This window comes from Mycosarcoma maydis, chromosome 3 (genome assembly GCF_000328475.2).
Source record: "Mycosarcoma maydis chromosome 3, whole genome shotgun sequence".
Classification (NCBI taxonomy): domain Eukaryota; kingdom Fungi; phylum Basidiomycota; class Ustilaginomycetes; order Ustilaginales; genus Mycosarcoma; species Mycosarcoma maydis.
This window is the reverse complement of record NC_026480.1, coordinates 848,485-872,668: the sequence shown is the minus strand read 5'-3', so window position 1 is coordinate 872,668 and position 24,184 is coordinate 848,485. Positions and strand designations below refer to the sequence as shown.

At 53.1% G+C, this 24,184-nt stretch overlaps 10 protein-coding genes across 10 annotated transcripts; 3 read left to right on the top strand and 7 right to left on the bottom strand.

The window, feature by feature from the left end:
- Window positions 1-166: 166 nt before the first annotated feature.
- UMAG_01721 (uncharacterized protein) lies at window positions 167-2,836 on the bottom strand (the record flags this gene model as incomplete). Its single annotated transcript, XM_011389391.1, has 1 exon — window positions 167-2,836. One exon carries the CDS (start codon window positions 2,834-2,836, stop codon window positions 167-169), a length of 2,670 nt encoding a protein of 889 aa, XP_011387693.1.
- Window positions 2,837-3,626: 790 nt separating this feature from the next.
- On the bottom strand, window positions 3,627-5,486 carry UMAG_01720 (putative phosphomannomutase; the record flags this gene model as incomplete). The annotated part of the gene is made up of 1 exon (XM_011389390.1): window positions 3,627-5,486. The coding sequence occupies one exon, from the start codon at window positions 5,484-5,486 to the stop codon at window positions 3,627-3,629; it is 1,860 nt and encodes a 619-aa protein (XP_011387692.1).
- A 1,167-nt stretch (window positions 5,487-6,653) lies between these two features.
- Window positions 6,654-8,843, top strand: UMAG_11365 (uncharacterized protein; the record flags this gene model as incomplete). The annotated part of the gene is made up of 1 exon (XM_011389724.1): window positions 6,654-8,843. One exon carries the CDS (start codon window positions 6,654-6,656, stop codon window positions 8,841-8,843), a length of 2,190 nt encoding a protein of 729 aa, XP_011388026.1.
- A 244-nt stretch (window positions 8,844-9,087) lies between these two features.
- UMAG_01718 (putative glucosamine-6-phosphate isomerase) lies at window positions 9,088-10,056 on the bottom strand (the record flags this gene model as incomplete). The annotated part of the gene is made up of 2 exons (XM_011389389.1): window positions 9,088-9,918; window positions 10,012-10,056. 2 exons carry the CDS (start codon window positions 10,054-10,056, stop codon window positions 9,088-9,090), a joined length of 876 nt encoding a protein of 291 aa, XP_011387691.1.
- A 2,199-nt stretch (window positions 10,057-12,255) lies between these two features.
- On the top strand, window positions 12,256-13,623 carry UMAG_01717 (uncharacterized protein; the record flags this gene model as incomplete). The annotated part of the gene is made up of 1 exon (XM_011389388.1): window positions 12,256-13,623. One exon carries the CDS (start codon window positions 12,256-12,258, stop codon window positions 13,621-13,623), a length of 1,368 nt encoding a protein of 455 aa, XP_011387690.1.
- Window positions 13,624-13,890: 267 nt separating this feature from the next.
- UMAG_01716 (uncharacterized protein) lies at window positions 13,891-14,760 on the bottom strand (the record flags this gene model as incomplete). Its single annotated transcript, XM_011389387.1, has 1 exon — window positions 13,891-14,760. The coding sequence occupies one exon, from the start codon at window positions 14,758-14,760 to the stop codon at window positions 13,891-13,893; it is 870 nt and encodes a 289-aa protein (XP_011387689.1).
- A 1,127-nt stretch (window positions 14,761-15,887) lies between these two features.
- UMAG_11364 (uncharacterized protein) lies at window positions 15,888-17,327 on the top strand (the record flags this gene model as incomplete). Its single annotated transcript, XM_011389723.1, has 2 exons — window positions 15,888-16,292; window positions 16,368-17,327. The coding sequence occupies 2 exons, from the start codon at window positions 15,888-15,890 to the stop codon at window positions 17,325-17,327; spliced, it is 1,365 nt and encodes a 454-aa protein (XP_011388025.1).
- A 241-nt stretch (window positions 17,328-17,568) lies between these two features.
- Window positions 17,569-19,029, bottom strand: UMAG_01714 (putative monooxygenase; the record flags this gene model as incomplete). Its single annotated transcript, XM_011389386.1, has 1 exon — window positions 17,569-19,029. One exon carries the CDS (start codon window positions 19,027-19,029, stop codon window positions 17,569-17,571), a length of 1,461 nt encoding a protein of 486 aa, XP_011387688.1.
- A 1,400-nt stretch (window positions 19,030-20,429) lies between these two features.
- Window positions 20,430-22,268, bottom strand: UMAG_01713 (uncharacterized protein; the record flags this gene model as incomplete). The annotated part of the gene is made up of 1 exon (XM_011389385.1): window positions 20,430-22,268. One exon carries the CDS (start codon window positions 22,266-22,268, stop codon window positions 20,430-20,432), a length of 1,839 nt encoding a protein of 612 aa, XP_011387687.1.
- A 746-nt stretch (window positions 22,269-23,014) lies between these two features.
- UMAG_01712 (uncharacterized protein) lies at window positions 23,015-23,855 on the bottom strand (the record flags this gene model as incomplete). The annotated part of the gene is made up of 2 exons (XM_011389384.1): window positions 23,015-23,711; window positions 23,797-23,855. The coding sequence occupies 2 exons, from the start codon at window positions 23,853-23,855 to the stop codon at window positions 23,015-23,017; spliced, it is 756 nt and encodes a 251-aa protein (XP_011387686.1).
- Window positions 23,856-24,184: the final 329 nt, after the last annotated feature.

Genomic DNA, 24,184 nt, shown 5'->3' with positions numbered 1-24,184 from the left:
TAGCAGCTCCAGAAAGGCTATGAGTGATGGCCTTTCCATTGGGAACGAAACTAGTACAAAACGTGTAGGGATACATGAGGGAAAGCGGCGCCAGTCAAGTGGTGCGAAAATGAAGCATCTGACCGGTGCACAAGATGGGTCAGACCGGAGGAGAGGATTGGCTAGTCTACCTGGTGAGATCATGCAACCTGTTATCGTACACATTGGGCATATGACAGCTGAGCATGTTTCTCGACATGATGATCTGGCCAAACACTTTGATCAAAGCCGATGCATCGTCGTCCTTTACTCTGAACAGTCTCTGTTTTTTGCCTGCGACTATCACGCTGTCGTCTGGTCCAGCTGTTTCCAAGATATCGTCTTTGCTAGTGAGTGCATAGAGCACCTTGCCCGGGGGGAAGAGGTGTGTATTGTTCATGTTGGCCTCGAGCGTCTTGCGCAGCACTAAGAATTCATGTTCCAGTTCGGCACGCTGCGATGCGTTGATGCGTCCCGACTGGTATTCGAAGGCCTGCTTCATGAGTGCGTTCATTGTTCCATCACCGTGATGTGCCTCTTTGTCCTGGTAGCACAGCCATGCGCTGCAGTTACGAATGTCCTGGATCGATCCGAGCGACAACCTGCACACGAGATCGTACGAATACGTGAACGAGGTGATGATCGATCCCACACTGCGACCCAACTGCGAGCTGGTGACACACGGAACGGCGAAGCAATACGCATGAAGTCGCCGACCTGCCGGCAGACCAGACGAACAAGTGGTCAAGCCCGTAGTCGGATCTGCCCACATCATGGCAAGCACACTGGCCACTCCTGCACCGAGCGAGTGACCTGTGATGTCAATAGAGTAGCCCGCATTTGCCGCCAACGCAGAAGCTACTGATCGATGAACTGCTCGGCCTTTCGATCCGATCTCATGCGCAGTAATGTACATGCCTTCGTGGCAAACGTTGCCGTACGCTTCTTCCGATACAAAGTGGGCGCGCTTGGCTCCGCCGCTCGCTTCCTGTATCTGGGCGGCTCGAGCGTCCAGGTTCTTTTGCACCTCGTCATCAAATACAAACCGTACCGATTCGCACGTGAGATCGGCAGCGACATCACCCACTGAAAGCGTACCGCGCAGCACGAGGATGATGGTTTTACGAGGATGATCTGTAACGACGTAGAAGCGAGGCTTGCTGGGTCTGGCCTTGTCTTTCGGGTTGTAAGGCGCTCGACCGCCCGCATGATTAGCGTCTTCTTCATACTGTCCTGCTGAAGCAGCTCCACGGTCAAGGTTGGCCGTTTGATGGAACAGATCCTCATCGTGTGTGCCCGAGATCACATCCCAGAGATTGTACGACGAGGCGTCGCCTTTGCCATTTCGGTCGATGGCTACAACGCCGTTGTTGGAAGATCTAGCAGCAGGAGCATTGGTTGCGTCGGCCACAGGCGCAAGCGTGTCATCTTCTTCGTCCTCCAGTTCCATTTGTGCCGCGGCTTCCAGAAACTCGGCTTGATCCTGGCGCATGAACTCCTCCTCGGCGGAGAAAATAACGGGGCTCGATTTGGTATTATTGTGGTTGACTGTCGTACTGCTGAGCAGAGTCTGACTATTGGAAGGCATGGAGTTGAGCCAGTAGAGTGCCATTCCACCGTACACACCTAGGACGAGCTTCGAGTAGCGCTGCAGGTTGTGAACAGCTTCGGCATCCGACAGAGCTCTAGCAGGTTCGCTGGAAAGCTCGGAGCCCGGCAAGCGAGAGCTTGATCCATCCTTGTGTCCAATCTCAGCACCGATTACGTTACCCGAATATTCGCCAGTGAGGGCTTGGTTCGACGTGATGCGGACGTCGGATTGACTCTGGGTCACTTGACCCTGGCGCTCTCCTGTAGTACCTGTAGTGCGCTCAGTAATTGGGACGAGAGGAGCGCTGGTAGCCCCGACGTGGTGAGTCTGCTTGAGCTTCTCGACATCTTGCTTGAGCTTGTGCGTATCGATTTCGAAAAGACCCTGTAGCATTCGTTCTTCTTGGAATCTGCGAGTGACAAGCTGGATAGACACCCAGGTGGACAGCGCTTTAGTGATGCCGATGATCGAGTAAGCTGGGATGCCCCCGGGTGGCAACGATTCGTCTTCGTGGGTCCATTCGCGCTTTACGAGCTTGGAGAATTCCAGCAAGCTTCTCAAGACTTCTGAACCGAGTGCTCTCCTGACTCCCTCGACACCAGATCCGGCAGCGCCGAGACTAGCACTAGTTACAGCACTGGTCAGATCGATACCTCCAACAGCCACCGAAGAAATTGTATCGAAGAAGGTTGCGATGCCTGAATGCGCAGCTCGAGAAATCGATGGAGTGCCAGACGTGTCTCCAGGAGCCGTTCCGGTAAGAGCACCGTCAGCGAGGAGGGCGGGTACAGCGACCAAGCCTTGCGTCACACGCTTAGCAACGTTGAGACCAAAGGCAGTAGCTGTTCGCGCAAAGGAAAAGTAGGCCGAGGTGGCTGCATTAGCTGCGCCAAGACTAGAGGCAGAATGTCCAAGAACACCTTGCCAGTCTACGCTCGGACCCTGGCTAGCAACGACACCAGCATCGCCCGGAACAGCTTCGTTGGCCGGCTCATAGTAGGAAGCCGCATCGTTGTTGGCTGCTTCAGAGTCCGGAATGGAAAGAGCTGCCTCGCTGAGACTCTTGGCTTCTTCGCGTTCTTCTGCGGCTTCTTTAACTTGTTGATGCGAAGATGACTGCGGTTCGATGGTGGGCGAGAGCACGTCAGGAGCTTCAGCGGTGTTTGAGATGGCAGTGCTAGGCTGCTCGCCACCATGTACGAATGATCCGGGAGGAAGGTCGCTCATTCTGTTGTCAACGCAACGGACTGCAAGGGATAATGAAGGTCAAGCAAGAAGCAGGATTTGACTGTCTACTGCATGTTTGACAAATGGGCTTAGAAGAAGCGGAATCTACTCGTGACGGATGAGCGTGAATCACGAAGGATCCTCAAACATCAGTCAAGCACGTACGGCTGAGCCACGCGAGATTCGTGATTCGTGATTGAGCGCGCGGGGTCAAAGTCACGAGTACAGAATGGAGGCGCCATGCAGGGTCCTTCGTGCTTGGTTGAACGAAAGCGCAAAGGCAGTCAGTCAATCACGAATACTGTTACCCAACTCAGCTCCGACGAAATTTTGGGAAAGTGGAGGCGTCGCCGCTGCTCTCACGCGCAACTCACAGACTCACTCGTGACTGTGAACCAACCGCGTATGACCGTGTGGCAAATCTGCTGCTGCTCAGTCTACAGTACAGAACAGTATCTGTGATAATATTGTGTAGATCTATTCGTGAGTGATTGACGATTGGTTTCCGACGCTTGTTCGTACTCGTACTCGTGACTTTCTCAAGAATCCCTAGCGGTGTTTTTCTTCAGGCTAGTCTGAAAGTTCATGTTCGCACCTCTGCGGAATCCAGAGGAAAACCTTGCGGGCAACGGCGCTTGCTTCACTCATCACAACTTCTGAACGCTTCGGTGATAGCAACGATCGTGTTAGTCGTGAGTTTGCCTGTGCACAATTAACGTAGTTCATAGTCCACACATTGTCTATCGAAGTTCGATTTCAGAGCACAGGATAGTCGCCCCTGACAGGTTGATTAGCTCATCCAATCCCAGAAAGCATCTACAACCTCCTCGAGCTCCTTTGTGACACGTTGTACCGCATCCGAGTAATGTTCATCCTTCTTGATCTGACCTAGAGCTTCAGTGTAGATCTTGACCTTGGGTTCTGTGCCCGACGGTCGGACAATGACACGGACGTCTCCAAGCATGATCTCTTGTTGATCACGCTTCGCAGCGGCAGGATCAACGTGGCTGGGAGGTACATAAAACCTAAGCACGTCGTTTTTGGGGATGCTAAGATCGCCACCTTCGGCTTTTGCCTGGTCGTAAGCAGGTCTTGTCTTCAAATCGTCGACCAAGCTGAACGCATATGATTTGGCCCCAGCCTTGTCCGTGACATGATTTTTGCCCGCATCGAGATCGGCACGAAGCTTGGTCATAACATCCGTTCCCTTCATGGTAGGGCTGAGCTTGATGATCTTCTGCATGGTAACAGAGAGACCAACAAGGCGATGCAGCTCCTCCAAACGATCCCACAGCGTCTTGCCTTCTCTGGCAAGGTCGAATGCCATAGACACGATCAGTAAGTAGGACGACAGTCCGTCCTTGTCCCAAACGGAGCTGGCAGCCATGTAGCCGAGCGCCTCCTCGTAACCGAAACCAAAAGATCCCGCACCCTCTCGTGCTTCAATACCACGAGCAACGTTACCAAGCCACTTGAATCCGGTGAGCGTCTCGACGTGGTGGCCGCCCCAGTGTCCGGAAAGACGAGCGAGGAGACGACTCGAAACGATGGTGCTCAACGTCCAAATGCCAGCCTTACCACCATGCGCTTTTGCCGCACGTCGAAGAACCTCATCGCCGAGCAGAGCGCCGAGCTGATCGCCAGTGAGAGCACGGAGTTTTCCAGTTTGATCGCGCGCGGAAACGGCGAGACGATCTGCGTCCGGGTCGTTAACGATAGCCAATCCTGTCTGGTGTTGTTCAGAGAGCTTATGCACCAGCTCGAGCGTCGAGAGTTCTTCGGGGTTTGGGAATTCGAGCGTTGGGAAAGCACCATCTGGCTTCCTCTGCTCTTGCGAGATCCAGAAGTTGACACCTTCCGTAAGGCCAATTACCTCGTTGGACAATCGCTCAATCGAAGGCGCACCGACACCGTGAAGCGGACTGTAGGCGATGCTAATGGGTGCGCCTTTGCCATGAACTGCAGCGCTACTGAACGTGTTGAGAAGCTGAACGTCCTTGATATAGCTGGTCAGCATCTCATCGCCAAACTCCTTGATGATGCCCTTGCTCTTGCACTCTTCCAGATCGCGCAGTGTGGGTGGTTGGGTTTGCTGAGCGATCTTTAGGATCTCGTCAGCGATAAGGCCATCAACAGGGGTATTGATCTGAGTACCGGCGGGGCCGTACACCTTGTAGCCATTGTACTCTTTGGGATTGTGACTGGCGGTGACAACGATGCCTCCCGCAAGTCCCAACTTCTTGACCGCATAGCCACACATGGGCGTAGGCGTGGGAGTCGGATAGATATGCGAAGGAATACCACGGAAGGCAAAGTGCTGCGCTGACGAATAGGCAAATTCCTTGCTGCCGAATCGACCATCAAAGGCAATAGCAACACCTTTGGTGATGACTTTGTCCTTGTCACTCTTGAGCAGGTATTCTGCTAAGCCTGCGCTAGTTTCTAGCACGGTGAGGAGGTTCATTTTGCTGGGACCGACACCCATGATACCTCGCAGACCAGCAGTTCCGAACTCCAGTCGGCCGTTGAAACTTGCTTGCAGCTGTTCGGTGTCATTGCTATCGATCAGGATGGAAAGCCGGTTCTTGGTAATCGGATCAGGATCCTTCTCGAGCCAAGCTTTGGCCTGAGTCAGCACGTTGGGTGTCATTTTGAGCAAGCGTTCCAGGAAGGTCGATGGAGGATGAGCTTCAAAATTTGTGGGGCCAACGAAGACCGCCACGTAGGTTAATGAGCTGGATAAGTCGTGTCAGATGGAGGAAAAGGGCAGTGAAGATAAGATACGTCGACAATCCATCTAGTTGCGGCTCAAAGGATCTTCCCTTGTATCCGGATGCTCGGGCCCCGAGAACTTAGCAACACTCGTGACTCGCGACTCGTGACTTTCGTCTCGGTGATGGCCGAGACACGAGGCGCGTGGCCACGGGCCGTGGGCATCCACGATTAGGTCACCATGTTAGTAAGTCAGGTTTGACATTGTATGGTTAGCTTCCACGATCAGAATGGTGAATGGCCTAACATTTTGTTATTTTTTTCACGTGTCCCACCGTGCCTTTCCCGTGTCGTGTTCTGTAATTTGGCCACTCGTGACTTGATACAGAGCAGAACATGCACATTCACGATTCGGCGTTTTTGCCGATAGGGTTGCGGGGTCAGACATCCGTCTCGATGACTGCCAACCTGTTCGCCGTTGTTCGCTCTTCTTGCAAGTTTGGAACTCGCACCAAGCTTGGTCGCATAGTTTGCCCCCTGCTTGGTATCAATGAGCGAAGCCGAAAAGCACTTGCGATTGCCATGCACCAAGCTGTGGGATGCGAACCATGCGAACTTTCCGGTTGCGCATAGCCGCAGCCGCCCTTTGCATCTTCATCCGCTAGAAGCTTATCGGCCTTGCTGCCTAACTCAAGGCTTAAACTTTCAAAGGCTTTCTCGTTTCAACCATGTTCCGTTTCCTCGGAAAGTTGAGTACACAGCTCATCCCCAAGGCCAAACGTTGTTCTCGCCAAGGAATGAAGGCAGGGCTTGTGTTCGGACGTCGATGACAGCGAGCTAAGCAACTGGTCATTTGCCTTTTCAAGCAGCCGCCAAGGTTTAGGTTCATACTCATCGCTGTGCGCAGAACACAAACCCCTCGAACAAGATTGCATCCATAAAGGAATTAGATCCAAGGGGACAACCTGGCTGAAGACTAGTCCCCACTCTGACGCTGAGGTGTATTTCCTATATAAGAAGAATCCGCTTCCACCGCTCAGCAGCCTATTGCGCTTCAAGACCACCCTACTTCCAGCTTCTTCGACAAATTAGACGAGGCCATATCATGAGAACAGATCCCCAGCAGCTCCATCGAAGCTCCACCTCGTCGACTTCAGTCACGTCCAGCTCGAGCTCGCTCTATGCTGATCAGCTCCTTCGCTCTGCTTCCCCGGTATCCACCAGCGCTGATCGCAACAAAGCCTCTGGTGCCTGCTCAAGCTGCCGCCGATCCAAGGTCAAATGTGACCACGATGGATCTGCCCCTTGCAAGCGATGCCGCAATGGTGGCTACGAATGCGTCTTCAAATCCAAAGAGCTGGGGAGTACTCTTCAGCAGGACGAATGGCGTGCAAGGACCGACGAGACGCTCACCAAACTTGTTTCCGCCATGAGCGCACTCGTTGAACAGGAGGAGCACAGCTCGAAACGGAGACGAATCATGGGGCAGGATTGGTCCGAAGAGAGCACAGCGCTACGTACACCGTCTGCATCGACGAGTATGATTCCAAGCCGCCAAACGTTCTACACGGGAGCGGGAAGTCATATTCTCTCACAGTCTACGCGAGCTACTGGTGAAAGTATTGCCAGAATTCAAAGCCATGCAGTACTCGCCTCTGGTGATAGGACTTGGGGTAACGCCATCAATCGCTCAAGCTCGAACGTCGGAGGAAGCTCAAGAATCTCGTCTATCATCCCTACTTTCAGTTATGTTACAGATCTTCTCCATCAGAACAGCGGACTCTCCAATAGTTCTTCCTCGGAAAGGACCTCAAATGGTAGCTCCAACCAGCCGATGGTATTGCCATCAAAGACTAACGGCTCACTCCCACTCCCGATCCTGAATGCCCAGAGAAGCGGCGTGTACAGTCAAGCTCTGCACCCCACACTTGTAGCTCGCGCGAGTCGATATCGATACCCTGATCCGAGTCTGGGAAGCAACGACCCACGCCTGGATGCTATTCGGCTCGGCCTACTATCCTCACACGAAGCACGCTTTCTGTTCAGCCTGTACGCAAAGACCATCGAACCATTCGGGTTCGGCTTCCCTGACTTTCCAGCCTCATCCGAGCTAACACCGGTCTTGCTCTCGGCCGTCACCTCGGTAGCCTCTCCATTCTCGCCTTCTCTTGATCTCCGATCCCGTCAGTGGCGGCTTCGCAACGATGTCCTCGGTCGCACGTTGCCGTACGCTCCATCGACAGCCGAAGACGAGTTCAACCCCGAGAGCGGCATCGGTACAGAGGAAGTCGTCGGGGCATGTATATGGTCGAGTTACCAAGGCTCTATCGAAGCATGGAAAGTCGCAAGAGCGGCTCGTTGGTGGAGCGAAAAGTACAGTTACGAGACTGGACCTCATGCTGGTCTTACAGTGGGTGAAATGGTCGCCATTCTGCCACCGGTGCGACACGTATCGATGCAGGACAGGGTACGCGTTTGGTTGAGCGCTTTCCTGGCCGAACTGCACCAGTGCGAGATTCACAGCAAAGAACCGATCATGCAGCTCATTGATCCGGCGCAGTATGGTCAATCTTTGATGTCTGCAAGCAGCGGTGTGTTTCCGACAAAGCAGGATGCAGCGCTGGTATTCCATTCTCGCGTTGCATATCTCGTCTCAAAATCCAACAAGTATGGCGACTCGGAAGGTTTGCTCCAGGCCTCTCGCGAACTGACTGCAAGCTGGTGCACTACTCGAGAGCTTCTTGCCACAGACTCGGACAAGAAGGACACGTACGATCACGCGATTGACCTGGATTACTCTCTGGCCAAAGCAAGTGTGCTGATCCGCGCTTGTCGAATCCACCAAGAACAGACGGCTGAGAACACAAGCGGCGAACGAGTAAGCTCGAAAGCAGCCGAATTCATCTCCGTCTCTCAAGCGTGCCAGAACGCATGCATGGACAGCATGCGCTTACTCGTCTCGCCCAACGCACACTTTGTTGGCAATCTGGCAGCTCTTCCTTCGATCTATCACTTTTGGATCGCGCGATGCGCTGTGTTTCTGCTCGAGCTGTGCATTGTGGACCGTCTACATTATCGACTAGGTCTGTTGGTTGAAGGCCAAATCGATGACATCTTGGGAACAGTAGGCGGCTTCATGCAGCAGTATCTTGTAGAGCTTTCGGCTTGCAGCACGACAATTAGTATCGAAGAGCAAAAGGAAGCGGGAAGAGACTACGATATCATCAAGCATCCGGCAATGGATGCAGCTTTGGCGGTAGCCAGCCATGTTGCAGGCGTACAAGCTACTGCTTGAATGGAATTCTTCTTTTGCAATATTTTTCGTTTTTCCATTTTTAGGCGCTAAACAAGTCGGAAGACTCACAAACTGTGAACGAGTTAAAGACAGCAAAGCTTCTCTGATCAAGCGTCTAGACACCCTTCTCATTCAACGGTCAAGCTTCTAGTGAACAGATACGGCGGAGAAACAGCCACTGGTTCAACAAAAAATCAAACTGTGAGAGGGTATGGACTATGTACACATAAGGTTTAATGGCAGTTCAGTTGATCGTACCGTTAACGATAGGGCTACCGCTGCTAGAAGGGGTCTTTTTGTGGCCGTGCAGACCATAGAGCTTTTCGATTTCCTCCTGCGCCCTTTCAATGCCTTTGAAGTATCTCACCGTTCTAACGCGCAATTCTGAGGTAGCATCCTCGTCCGAAACGAGCAGCGCATTCGGATGCAACTGAATGCAGGAAACCGTGTTCATATGGTTGACGCCTTCTTCGACGCACTTTGCCAAAGCATGTGCCTTGTGTTGACCCACGATGATGACCAGGATCTCTCGAGCATCCATGACGGTCTGCACACCCACTGTCAGTGCCATCCTTGGAACTTTGAGCGGGTCGTTGTCGAAGAACCTCGAGTTGTCCAAGACGGTATCGTACGCTAGTGTCTTGATCCTCGTCCTGGAAGCAAGCGAAGAGCCGGGTTCGTTGAAAGCAATGTGACCATCTGATCCTACACCGGCCATAAAGAGATCGATTCCTCCGACAGCTTGAATCTTGGCTTCGTACTGGTTGCACTCTTCGACGAGATCGGGTGCGTTGCCATCAAGGATGTGCACGTTTTGAGGCTGAATGTCGATGTGGCTGAAAAAGTTGTTCCACATGAACGAGTGGTAGGATTCCGGGTGCGATTTAGGCAAGGCAACATACTCGTCCATGTTGAAAGTGATGACATTTTTGAACGAGACGCGCCCTTCGCGGTGGATCTGAATCAGAGTTTTGTACGTCTCGAGCGGCGAAGAGCCAGTCGGGCAGCCGAGAACGAAAGCTCGATCGGTGACTTGAAAGTGGGCGTTGATGCGTTTTGCTACGTATTCGCCGACCTACGATAGAAGTAGACAAGAGTTGAGGTACGCACGTTAGATTTTCCAGGTTTGCAAGCCATACGTCGAGTGATTGTGAAAGCGCCTACTTACAAATTTGCCAACCGCCGCCTTGTCGTCTCGGATGATGTACCGCATTTTGGATCGAGCGAGCTAGATGTCGACGTTTGTGAGGTGTTTGGGGGAAGGGTGCTTATAGGTTCAATGAGATCAAGGGGCCGGTAAACACTATATACGACAGTACCACCTCGATGAAGAGCACGCTCGCCGCAGCCATTTTGTAGGCGGTGGCATCGAGCGCCAAATTGGAATCACACTTCCGACACCGCGCTGTTGACTTGGTTGGTTGCCCAAAGCACGCATTCATTATCTCGAAGATACGGAGTCAGGAAGCCAGAGCATCCAAGACTAGCAGAGCACGTGTGCTGTGGTGCTAGACAATTGTTAACGTCAAGTATCGAAAGCCGAATCGGCGCAGTGGAGAGATACCGAGGCGAATTTTGACAGGCAGGCACAAGGACGAAACGAAACGAGACAAGACGCAAAACGGGGCACGGGGCAGAACTGACCGAAACAGGGCTCTGTTCAATCATCGGCGATCGGGCCGACGAGCGAGAGTTGACCGGTTTAAAACAAACGGTGACTGTAAGAAAAAAAAAAAAAAAAAAAAAAAAAAGGATCCGCCGAAAACAGCGAACTGGTTTCCAAAGCATCTCCGGATTCTTTTCCGTCTGGGTGGGCGGGCAGCCTGCATCTTGCACCACGGCGGCGACGGTCCCTCATTCAGACGGGCCGAACCGAAGTCCAACTCGACACTTTACGTCCAAGTCACTTGCGTGGTTGCCCATAACGAAATTCACCGAGCAATTGTGATACACATGTGTGGGAGCTTGACCGAGGTAAAGCCGATGGCACAAGCTCCAGCAAATCGGAGTGCACCACCGCTACATGAGACCATCCAAGCTTCTTCCATGACTCGAGTGCAATCGATGCAGCTTCGCGAAGCTACATGTCTGGAGCACACTGAGGCAATGTAACAGCCAACATTCTAGCATCATCAAATTGCGGCTAGAGGTGAAAGTGCTCGAAATGAGAACGACAACGCCCAGGACTCACCACAACCAACGGACGAGGATATATTTGGAAAACATCCGGGGAGGAGAGGTGAGCTTGCCTAGAGACTTTGTTTAAAACTGTATTTACAACAAAAAACACACACACACGAATACTGTATACCCATATGAAGTCGCCAAAAATCAGCGTCGTTTTGGTCGGGGAAGAGAGCGAGCAAGCGAGCGAGCGAGCTGCTCACGCTGCCCCTTAATTCGTGATTAAATTTGTAAATTGTGAAACTCGTGAATGTTTGGGTCCATCGCTCCGGCCACCGATGAGCCATCGCAAATCACCCCAGCTGCGCGTCTAGTTTAGCCAGCAAGGTGCAGCGGACCAGCGGCGCACGGCACTGCAACAGCATCGCATGTCAGTGACACTGACAGTCGCGAGTGCAGCCACCAATTTCAGTCCATCGTCACCCACACCGACAGATACAAGCTACGCTGTCACGCCACGTCTCTCTCTTGTGCCCTCCTCTTCTGCCTCTTCTCCAATCTCGACACACGCATCGTACAAGCAACTATCCAAACAACAGCAGATCTGCTTCGCTCCATCACACTGTGGCGTCATTTGCTTCTTGTTCATCCACAAATCGGTCATTGATTGTCCACTCACTTCATTCTGCACCAACACTCGTCGTCGCTTGCGTCGCTTGTGTCGCTGCCTATCTCTTCTCGGTCTCTGTCCATCTTATTCGTTTCTTCCACCGAGCCGCCCATTCCATCCAGCTCTCGGCGTCTTCGGCTCTCTTCCCATCCTCCATACGTCCCATCGATCGGCCCTTTCTGCCCGGTCCGGACTACCTCACTTGCCACTCAACCACACTGTGGCTCGTCGACCCTTTGTCTATCGTACACGATTGCGCCCCACATCACCCGGCTTGGTCAAAGATCTCTAACGTCTGCTTTGCTGTAGCTCGCATACAGGCTACTGAGCTTCACACGCGACCTTTGTGGATTGGCGCGACATATCAATCGGCCTGATTTGGTGCTCCATTCCCCTTTTGTCCTACTTTCATGACCTGGTCACGATTTTCTCCCAGCTCAGCTTACATTCGTGCAGCCAGTCAAGGTCCATACTAACGTTTGCACCATACTCGCCTTAAAGGCCATTCCTCGTCTCGGCCAGCTATCAACACGCTCTTCACCATACTATATCGCTCCACCACAATCACATCGATTGTTTCGCCTTTCATTGTTTGTTTACATTTCATCCTAGTCTACCATGGAGGCAGGCTCATCATCATCATCATCATCAGCAGCAGCAGCAGCAGCAGCAGCAGAGGTAGCAGCTCAAGCGCGCTCTGGCGACGTTGTTCTTTGCGTCGATGCAGGTGGAACAAAGACGCTTGCAGTTGCAGCGTGTGTGGAAGCCCAGGACACGTTTGTTGGCCAAGCTGGTTGCGGCAACTGCGCCACATTAGGGCTCGAAGCTGCAAGTCAGGTCATTCTGGGTGCGGTCCGCGATGCTCTCATATCGGCTGGTTTCGGCACTTTTTTTGACCTCATCGAGGCAGGAGAAGCCGAAGGCATCACCACACCGCCTCTCTCCGTGTCGGATAACGACGCTTCCTCAGCAGATGGTGATCAAGATTTACTTTCGCGTACCTCACCGGCAGCAACAAACACGTCCAACATTCTTCGCCCAAGAGTAAGAGCCATCTGGATCGGATCAGCCGGTCTGTCCTCGTCGGCGGTCATCGGCAACTACAGGCAGCAACTATCACAGCTGCTACACGAGTATCATCTTATCGACGACTCGACGCCCATCTGGATCACCAACGATGCCGTGCTCCTTTCGGCACCCATGTTGCGAGATGCAAGCACGCAGTCGTGTGTCTGTTTGATTGCCGGTACGGGTAGCGCCGGTTTTGCGTTCCAGCGCACCACCGCTTCATCCCCCACTTTGTCGTTAGATGCAGCGTCGGCAACAGCAGCTGCACCAACAGCTGACACGAGCGAGAACGAAGATCTTCCTGGCTTGACCACCGTAAGCAAGACCGGTGGTTGGGGCTACCTTCTAGGCGATCGCGGTAGTGGATGGTCAATAGGCCTTTCCACCATCCAGCTCATGCTCACGCGCGAGGAAGAGAGACAATTCGCACCATCGCCACTCACTGACTTTGAACGAGCCGTACTGTGCGCCTTGGACGTCGACTCACCCATCGAGCTCATCTCGGCCGCGTATAGAGATCGCGTCTGCGCTACGGGCGGCAATTTCTTCCATGCTGAGGATGCACGCAAGCGATGGCTGGCAGATACAACGCGTGTCGTGTTCGAGTACGCGTTTGAAGACGCTGGTCGATCGGGGAAGCACTTGGCCATCCAGCTGCTGCATCAGGCGATAGGAGAATGCATCGAGTCGATTTCAAAACTTTGTTGTCCCAAAGACAGGATTCGTCCCGAAACGAGCACCTTGGTGTTGGGCGGCGGACTATGGTCTAACAGCAAGTTCTTGGATCTCCTCGTCAAAATTTGGAAAGAACAGGGTAGAAATGGGTTCAAGAACATTCACGTTGTCAAGAGTCCAGCACACGAAGCGGCCGCGTATCTGGCATTACAATTTTTGGGCTCTCAGACAATTACACAGTGAGAATAAGCAGACATGACAATGTAACATTATAAACAATCGTGAATTGATCCACGAACAATCACGAATCAGAATCGTGAATATGGACTTTCTGATGTGGAAGCATGTGAGAGAAAGGGCGATGCGCGGGACAGTCTGGTATGTGGTTCAGGAGGTGGATGAGTGGGCAAACGTTTGGAATTGCAAAGACGGAGCAACGTATGATACATCGAATGGAAGGGACATGCAGGGTTGTAAGCAAGAATTGTGATTGCGAATTGCGTCGAGCATTTAGACCGACTTTACGAGAACATGAAAGTGAGCGAGCGAGGGGACGGATTGGAGGCTTGGTGGATTGGCGAAGAATGCGATGTCGCAGCGGCGGGTGTCCCAATGAAGGTGGATGAACTGCACCAGATGGTGGGATGCCCGGTGGAGGGTTTGCTGAAGCGCATCTTGGAGGTCGGACGAGATGGTGACGAGGTCGGGCAAGTGAGAAGCGTGATCCTTGACCGTAGGCACGGTGAGTAGCGAGCCGGTTATGGTACCACAAAGTCCTCGCTTCGAGATAACACTCCATGCCAGAGCTGCAACGTCCTGGTTGCACTGCTGTTCGATCACCAGTTTTCGATGTAGGATCGGAACATGGCTCCACACTACATGGTGCGTGACATGTCGAGGCACCGAGTACGGCCAATCGTTGACCAAGATCTGACAGTCCACTCCTGGCCGCAAGTAGCTGCGAAAACATGGCTCCTTGCACTGCTCGACGCGAGATGCGCAAGCCGCTTTTTTCAACAGCTCGGTCGCCGTGAAGCGTTCACGGAGCAGAAACGCTGTGACGCTGCCATAGCTGGATTTCACGCTGTCCATCCAGGCGAAGTACTCGCGCAGGTCGTCAGGATGTCGCGATAGACGTTCAAGGTTGCCCGTAGATACGATTCGGACCAAGTCCGACCATGTGAACAGAGGTGTTCTGTCACACTTTGATTTAGGGGATGACGCGGTTGATAGAGAGGACGACGACTGCGATTGCGAGGACAGCAGTGTAGCGGCTAGATCACCATCGCGTGTGCCGCGTAGTAGCAGCTGTGACGTCGAGTGCGAGGGCGCGTTGTGCGTCACAGGCTCAACGCGTGCGCATGTTGTTGCTGAGGCCATCATCGTCTCTTGTGCTATGGAACTCGGTCTGCGTCTCGAGCTTAGATTCAGATATCTCGAGCAGGGATCACGGTGGTGTTGGTGACCAGGAATGTTGCAGAGGGCTAGAAAGCATGATAGTCAGCCGAAAGATTGCGCTCAATACAAGATTCTCTGGTAAAGCTACACGGTCAGCCTGGTGCCGAAGCTCGCAAGCGCCGCCTTTCCAGTCAGCAGTAGGCGCAAACAAATTTCGGTTCCCGGATCGAGCTTATCACTCCCGCTCGCAACGTGCTCACCACACTTGATCTGTCGATGGCTAGTACGAATACAAGTTGCGCCCCAATTCCTGCATCTAAACTCGGCCTGTCGCTGTCTACAGCTTTGACAGCCTGACTGCATAGCTCATTGAGTCGACGCTCGTTTTTTCGTGGCGAGGCGCAGTCGGTCGAAAATGACCGCTTGCTCCTCTGTCGACTTGCTTCAACTCAGCGCAAATCAGGCTCATCCCGACGTTTCAAGATCTTGCAGCGGCTTGGTTTATCTCGAACTCGCCGTCGTGTTCCTCGTAGTGACAAGGTAGTGGCCGACGTTTCGCCTTGGACTCGGCAAGTGCAAGTTCAGATGTGACAATCGTGAAGTGTGAAATCACGAATGCTGTCCAATTCCGCGACGCAGGACAAAGACTAAAATTCGAGCCTCTACCAAGCGTGAGTCGGCGATCGGTCCGAACGAAGCCGAGCGACGAGTTCTCGGCGAAATTCACCGACTGACGACTCACTCAGGACTCAGGACTCACGACTCAGGAACTGTTTGCGCACAGCTCAAACGGCGCTCAGCCGGCGATTCACTTGGACATGAATGATGCTGGTAGCGGAACACACAGTGTGGGTCTCGAAAGCCGAGTGCGTGAGTATGGCTTGCCAAGCAGCTTCGACCGAACGTGGTTCCTCCACAAACCGTTTGGTTAGAGCAGGCACATCCTGCGTTTTGCATAGGCGAAAGGCTCGACTTGGTACGATTGGTGTGATACCTTGTGTTGCTAGAAATAAAACTCGACGCGGTTCTTGCGTGATGACCTCGACGCTTGGAATCTAGAAGCACCGTCACGATCGTCGTGATACCCTCGACACATACAAGCTTAGACGATGCCAGGCTCAACAGCAGCACCTGCTGCCTCAAGCCCAACGAGCTTGTTCCGATTTACCAACTGCCAGGCGCTCCTACCCGACGGCACACTGCCGCGCGATATAACCACCTACTCGCTCCACGTCTCGCCAGAGACCGGGCGTATCGTAGATGGTCAATCAGCGTTCTTCGACTCATCGATCGCGTTCAGTGAAACGATTGATTTGGATGGCGACTACCTGGTACCTGGATTCATCGATGTTCAGATCAACGGAGGGTACGGTGTGGATTTCAGCGAGTTCCAAGATGGCGATGAACAAGGCTATTTGCGCAAGTTGGACGAGTTCAGCGCAAGAATATTGGAGACAGGTGTCACGAGTTTCGTTCCGACGATCATCACGCAGCATGCAGACGTATATCGCAAGGTGAGTGTTGATTCCAGGCAAACGCTTTCAGTGCGCTGAAAACTGACAGACCGTTGGCGTCTCGACGTGGTGCAGATCTTGCCATTATTGGCACCTAGAAGTCGAGCCAACCAGGCCAACTCGCTCGGGTTCCACTGTGAAGGACCATTTCTGTCTCCACACAAGAAGGGCGCACATAGCTCATCGCTCATCCGTGCAGCGCCAGACGGAATCGAATCGCTGGAACAAGTGTACGCAAGTGGGCCACTAGGGCTGGACATGGCATCTCCGGCAGTGAAGCTGCTCACGTTGGCACCAGAAGTGGAGGGAATCCTTGGTGCGATCCCGTCCCTTGTTTCTCGCGGGGTGACTGTCTCTATCGGCCACACGGCTAGTGGCATCGACACGGCGCTCGCGGCCAAAGAAGCAGGAGCACGATTCATCACGCACTTGTTCAACGCAATGGGGTCGTTCAACCACCGTGATCCTGGCGTGATCGGCCTTCTGGGAGACAGCGAAACCGATCTGGAAGCACCTCTGCGCACCAAGCTGCGCACGAAACCCAATTCGTCCACCAACTGCACGATCGCAACGCCACGCAAACCACGACCTTTCTACGGGCTGATCGCCGACGGATATCACTCACACCCGTGTTCGGTACGCATGGCGTACTCCTCACACCCCTCGGGCTGCGTGCTCGTCTCTGACGCCATGCCCTGGATGGATCCTTCCAAGCCCGACGGCATCTACCCCTGGCGTGATGCGCAAAACATTGTGAAACTCGGCAACAAAGTCACGCTTCAAAACACCGATACACTCGCTGGCTCAGTCGTACCGCTCAGCCACTGTGTCATCAACCTCGCCAGGTACGCCAACATCCCGATCCACACAGCCGCCTACTGCGCAACCGCCACCCCGGCCTTAATGCTCGGCTTACATGCCACAAAGGGCTTCTTGAAACCCGGTTGCGATGCTGATCTCGTCGTCCTCGACAAGTTCACCGCCGAGGTCAAGCAGACCTGGGTCGCAGGCAAATTGGTTTGGCAAAGAAAATAACAAATCTCCCATGTACCGAGCCCTGCACGTAAATCGACATGCTCCCCGTCGACACAAGCGCACCAGCCTGATCAGAGACGGCCGAGACACATACACGAGAAACAAAAAGCACAAGCTGAGCAATGTATGCAAATATTACAGCAAAAACAACAAGGCCATCAAAAGAAACCAGAGATGAGGGTATGAAGACAAAGAAAGAGCATGAAAGTGCGGATGGAATTTCCTTCTATGCGGGGTGCCTCTACTGGAAGACAAGTTCGTCATAAGCACCATACTTGGCTTGTACCAGGTCGTACCAGTAGTTGGTACGCATCCTCCAGGGACCGGTGGTGGCAGCCTTGGGCAAATCTTTCTCGGCCTTCTTGACGTAGGTCGAATTCAGATTGAGCAGAGGACCTTCGGTGAGCTGATCGCGGTTATTGGGCTTGGGCACCGCCATCGACTTGTGGTACTTGTCCATGTGCTTGAGCAGGCGCACCACGTACTGAGCGGTGCAGTCAGAGCCCAGAGTCCACGAGGCGTTGGTGTAGCCGATCGAAATCGCGTAGTTGGGCAGATCCTCAATCATGCATCCCTTCCAGACAAAGCGCTCGTTGGAAAGAATGGGCTTCTTGTCGACCGTGCTCGTGATCTTTCCACCAACGTGCAGCTTGAGGCCGGTGGCAGTGACGATAATGTCGCATGGAATGCGCTCGCCGTTCTTGAGGATGATCTCGTTGTTGGTCACTTGGTCAATGTGACCAGTGGCGATGTGCGCCTTGCCCTCGCGAAGCGTCTTATAAAAGTCACCGTCGGGGCAGATGCAGAGACGCTGGTCCCACGGGTTGTAGCTCGGCTTAAAGTGAGGGTCAAGCGGGATATCGCTGGGTAGCTGCATTTTGGTCAACTTGCCGAGGATTTTCTTGGCAACGCCAGGGAAGGTGCGGAAGATGTGGTATGAGGCGTAGATACGAGCAATGTTCTTTTGACGGATGACAAACGCAGCCACCTTTTGTGGCAAAACGGCACGGAGCACCTTGGCAATCGGATCATACTTTTCGAGCGAGAGAATGTAGGTAGGAGAGCGCTGAACGAGCGTAATATCCTTGGTCACGTCGGCCATTGAGGGGATCAGAGTGATAGCAGTGGCACCCGAGCCGATGACGGCGACGCGCTTGCCACGATAGTCATCCTCCTTGAGATCCCAAAATTGCGGGTGTACAATCTTGCCCTTGAAGTTTTGGATGCCAGGGATATCGGCCTTGAGAGCTGAATCATAGTCGTAGTACCCGGTGCAAGTGTAGAGGAAACGGGTGCGGTACTGCTTTTGCTCGCCGTCCTGGGTAGCAGTGACGAACCAGCATCGCTCCTCGCTGGACCAGTCGGCGTTGGTCACCTTGGTCTTGAAACGGATGTTCTGAGAAATGCCGTTGTCGTCGGCAACCTTGTTGAGATAGGCGAGGATCTCTCTGCCCTCGGCAATGTCAGCACCGGTCCACTCCTTGAAGGCATAGCCAAACGTGTGGAGATCCGAGTCGGATCGGATACCGGGATACTTGAAAAGATCCCAGGTTCCACCGATCTTCTCTCGGGTCTCAAGAATCAAGTACTTCTTGTCGGGAAGCTCGTCCTGAAGACGGTAGGCGGCGTTGATGCCCGAGATACCGGCACCAACGATGAGCATGTCGAGCACGCTCGAATCGTCGTAGTTGATGGAGCCCATTGTGGCGATGGTAGAAACGATAAGTGAGGACGCGACGGGACGGGGCGGATATGAGGGGGATGATGTGATGAGAGTAGAAGGAACAAACCAAAGGTAACTCGACTATATTGCAATATGACGAAAACGATTTGGTTGACGATTCGAAGAGGCCAAGAGTGGATCAAAGGGGATTGCTGCGTGAAATCCAACGAGCAGGACGGTGCGCGGTTGAGACGTGCTTGAGGCTATCCGCGATGATTCACGATTGAAAGTGCATGTGAGAGAGCCATAGCGTTAGTGCGGCTCTGATTAGGCGGGCACTATGTCACCGAGAACTCGCGCTGAGCAAGCAAACAAATGATTTTCTCGGCTGTTGGAATCTATCTATTTTTTATTATCAATATATATCAAAATTAAAATTCAAAGCGGACAAACCATTCGTGAATACATTGGTGTGGCGTCGTGTGCGTGGATGCGGAGAAAAACAGATTCTTTGGGAGCAATTCGGGACTAAAGCATTCAGATCACGCCGCAAAGCTGCAACAACCAACACAGAGGCTCACAGCTTGGCTAATGCGGGGTCGGCTGGTTACCACCACCAATCTGTATCTGTTTCTGTGCCAATCCAAAGTTGGCCATTCAACGCTGTAAGAGCTCAGTTGCACGAGAAGCGTGTTCGCTTCTACACTCTTGGCATACTCCTGCTTTGCAATAGCTGTTGCCACCACTTCTGGCAAAGGGCTCACCTGTACTACCTCCCAAGATAAATGCCAATTACCAAGGTTTGCGGGGTACGAAGTTGTTGCACCCTCAAATTGTATTCTAGATTGTATTTGTGATTCACAATCGACTCTGACTAGGTTCAAAAGCGCCAATCGCACAGTCTCAATTCGCCGGGTCCGCAATCCGGAGCGGAAACCTCCCAAAAGCAAGAACAAAATCCAAGACAAGTGCGGATGCTGTTGTCATGGAAATTCTCGTGTGAAACGTCGTCAAGCTGCGCCTCACTTTCAATAGCAATCGGCAATTTTGGCTGCTCTCGAGCCTTGAATTTCGAACCGGTTCTATCACATGGCGGCTGCTGTTTGCAGTGCATTCCACACATGGTTACCACCGTCGGGTACCACCATGTTACCCTGCTTGCAACACGTCTAGCCCTTGCCTCGCTCGCATACGATAAGCTGCCGCGGTTGCTTTCGCCTATCGACTTTCGCAATAAGCTACGTCTCACAAACAGCAATTCACACATATTCCGTCATTCACATTTGTCTACTACACGAAACACTTGGGATTCACTTGGTTGTGTTCTGCTTCGCATGCTTAGCAACAACATGCTGGACAGGTTTTTTAAACAAGCCACATACTCCGAGGCTTGCGTGTCGGAGAGAAACGCTGACAATCGTGAATGCCTCCTCAGCAATTCACGATTCGTGATTTACTGGTTGTGCTTGGTCTCTGGCACTGGCATTCGTGATTGCTGAGCGCACCGAAATTATGTTGGAATCGGTGGTCCAACAGCAATCTTGAAGATTCCAATCCAGATCGTTGACAAAAGTGTCCTTGCTTGACATCGTCGCCGGCGGCTGTCGCTCCTCTTTCACCTCTGCCACTCTGACAGCTGCCTTTGGATCCGCGCTACACGGACCCGTCGGACGAGGTTCAAGCGTCAACGGCGCACCCAGTCGGACCGCGTCTTTGATCTCAAAGCTGAAACTTCCCGACGGAGAGTCAGCCATGGTAGCGTACGATGTACGCATTTGAGCGGTTTGCAGAGTGCTACTGCTGAAGTGCGATCCCAGCTTGGTGTTATGGACGCTGTTGGCAATCGTCAGCTCGTATAATCCCTTGTTGGCATCATCACGATCTACAATACCATCCGTCTCGATGCAGATCGCACCGTCGTCTTCCTCTCCGCCGCGAGTCTTCCTCAGAGCACTTCTGAAACTGCTACCGGCGCTCGATAAAGGCCGGCGCAACGTACCTGTACTAGGTCTTTGACGAATCACCAAATTCGATCCTTGTCGCGTCATTTCAATCTCACCGCCGTTTTTGGCGCTTTGTGGGCGTCGAGGCGAGCTTTTCTTGTTCAACCTGCTATCCGGCGTACTGAACGAGACCGAAGTAGGAGAGCTACCAAATGCGCGTGTAGAATCACCAGGCGAGGTAGTAGGACGATGTAATCGATCCGTCCACGTCGTTCGTAGAGGCGTCATTTCAACGAACGACAGCGCGCTGTCTCGTTTGGCCATGTCAAAATGCGAAGAGACGCCCGTAGCAGGTTCGGCTACTTCCTCGATCGAATCGAGCGATCGCGAGTGCGACAATGACGCTCCTGGAACATCGAGATAGCTAGCTGTCGATGAATCACCTCCACCAGGGATACTGTCGACACGCAATGGTTGCGATTGCGCCCGAGATGTGTGCGAAAGAATGTTGGCCACAGCTCTATCGAACGGTCCCGCTTTACCTGGTGGCACCGAATGCTTGACAAGAAAGTCACTCGAGCCTGCCTTGTTTTCAAGCGTTTCGGCTGTAGTGGCGCTTTGGGCGTCGGTCGATACGCCCCTCAGCCCATCGATCGAGCCCAACCTGTGCGACTTGGTTCGCTTCTTCCACGCAGAACGATCCGAGCGATGTCGATACCAGCTGATCCATATGCCAAGTGCAACCAGAAACAAGACCGCCGCCACCATGCCTCCGGCGAGCAAACCGGTGGTGCTATGCGAAACCCCGTCCTCGGTTGATTCGCCGTTGCTACCGGATGAGGTGTCTGCTGCTGTCAGAGTGCGATTCGGCTGCATCGTAGAGGTGTCGTTAGGCATCGTGGCGTCAAGCGGTGATGAGGGCGGCTGCCGGCTCGGTCTTGCATCGCCGTAGTTGATCTGTGGAACCGTTGCGGGGACCGGATCATCGTCAGTGGGGGATGGTGGCGAGCGGGGCGACCCAGAGTCGGCCCATGTCGGAGCGAGCGGCATCCCGTTCACACGCGTTTCAGACGTGGTAGCTGTCGAGGCTGCGTTTGCTTCGCCGTCTCGCACATTCTCTCTGCCGGTCAGAACGTTGTCTCGCCTGCGCAGATGCGAACGAGATGTGAAGCGGAACGCATAGTTCTGCGAAGCGTGCTTTGAAGAAGGTTTTTCAATTCGCAAGATGCGAGGTAACAAATTTGCTAGACGATCAGGGTCATATGCACCGTGAGCTTCTCGCTCAGCAGCGAGAATCTGCTTGCGAGAAGGCTTGTTTGCATCTTGCAACGGCATGGAACAATGACTCTCGCTCAGGCCTCTCTGCGTTGGCTTGAAGATGGTCGTCCGAAAGCATGTGCAAACATCTCGATAACACGAACGAAAATAAAGTCTGAAGCAATATACCTTGCCTGGAGTCTGTCCCTGCCACTTTGACACAAGAGACATGACAGGGCCGTGCAAAGGACAGCGGGTGGGTCGGTCTCGGTGCAGGTGCATATTGTTGCAATAACGTAAGTCTTGTGTTCATAAGTGAATGCACCGTTGGTTGGACACTGTGGTAACTGCCGCAGAAACCAGCACGGTAGCTTACTTGCTTGCTGCCCACCTTAAATTACATAGTCCCACGATCATCCGCTCGCAAAGCCACATTGATTTTGCTTGCCGAGCTGTGTGAACCACATATCATCCCAAAAGCATTCACGATTGAAGCGATGTGGGGTCAAGTGCCACTCGGACCTCGACTACTACAGTAAAACGTCCAGGTTCAGACCGTGAACCGTGAACTTCAGAGCTAATCGTGAATGAACAAGTCGCCAAACCCCATTTTCATCACAGTACCGTGCGGGAAGCTAAACAACTGCCTATCATATTGCAGCAACTGGCTCTTTGCCAAGAGAAAGGTTGTGAACCATGTCCGTCATATCACACAAACTGTGCCCGATCCTCACTCACGACACAAAGCATCTGACTTGAATGGAACTAGATTAGATCATGGCTTGTGAGAGTCGTGTGCGATCGGTGATGCTTGCTAGTCTTGTTTAAGCAAGGGTCTTGTTGAAGAAGTTCGCCAGTCGCTGATAGACGTCCTGGAAGTTGCTCAAGTTAGCCTCGTCGGTGAGATCGGCCCTGGCAGCAGCCCAACCGTGGTGGCTCTCTGTGTAGTGCTTGTAGACGCTGTCCTTGGCGAACGGCTTCTTTTGCACTGCGGCCTCGAAAGCATCCACGTCCTTCTGGGGCTCGTCCTTGGACGGGAAATTTGCAATGGGAACGGTCAACTTCTCGGCATCGGCAGCGTCGACCATGGCGGGGTGAACCTGGGCAACTGCGGTGAATTTGGTACCCTCACCACCGGCGAGCACACTCAGCTTTCCTCCCCAGCAGAAACCGACAAGACCGATCTTGGCCGCTCCGTCCTTCTTGAGCTCGTCGGCAATGGCATCGAGCTCCGGCTTGCGCGCCTTGAAGTCACCGGCGGCTCCGAAGAACGACTGCAAGGCAGCCTTCTTCTCGTCCGTGTTGGGCGGGAAGTTGTCCTGCGGGAAAGGCTTGCCGCGGAAAAAGTCGGGCATAACAACGCGCGACTTGGTCGACTCGGCAAGCAGGTCAGCACCCTGTTTGGTGGCATTGTGGAAGCCAAAGATATCGTACACTACCACAATCGCGTTCTTAGCATCCTTAGGCCCAATCGCGTAGGCATCCAGACCGCCGATCTTTTCAGTCGATCCCTTGGGAGAGCTGGACAACGGCAAGCAAGATGATTCAGACTGTTAGTATCAGACTGCTCTCGATGACGGACGATAAGTGTGCAGGTTTTACTCACTAGTCCGACCTGGCAGGAGGGATACTGCAGCAAGCCTGGTTGCTGTTGTGCGTAGCCATGATTGCAGATTTTCTGGGAGTTGTGAAGCTGCGTGTGAGCGATGAATTGAGAGCATCGAAACACGCAGAGTTTGTCGGGGTTGTTGATCAACAAGACGAGTTGGCAGAAGTGGTTGCAGAGGGGTCGTTCGTTCAGCAATTTAGTTCAGAACAAAGTGGATACGCTGCTCCACATATTGCTTGTAGCTCTTCTCCGCGCAGCCGGTGCAACACAGCTGTCCTTGTTGACCAATCGCGGACTGTTTGCCCATCGAGGTGCAGCAGAAGGTGTGACGGTATTTCAGCGAGCACCGCCGGGCGTCACATGCTCAAGCTGATCAAGTGAGATC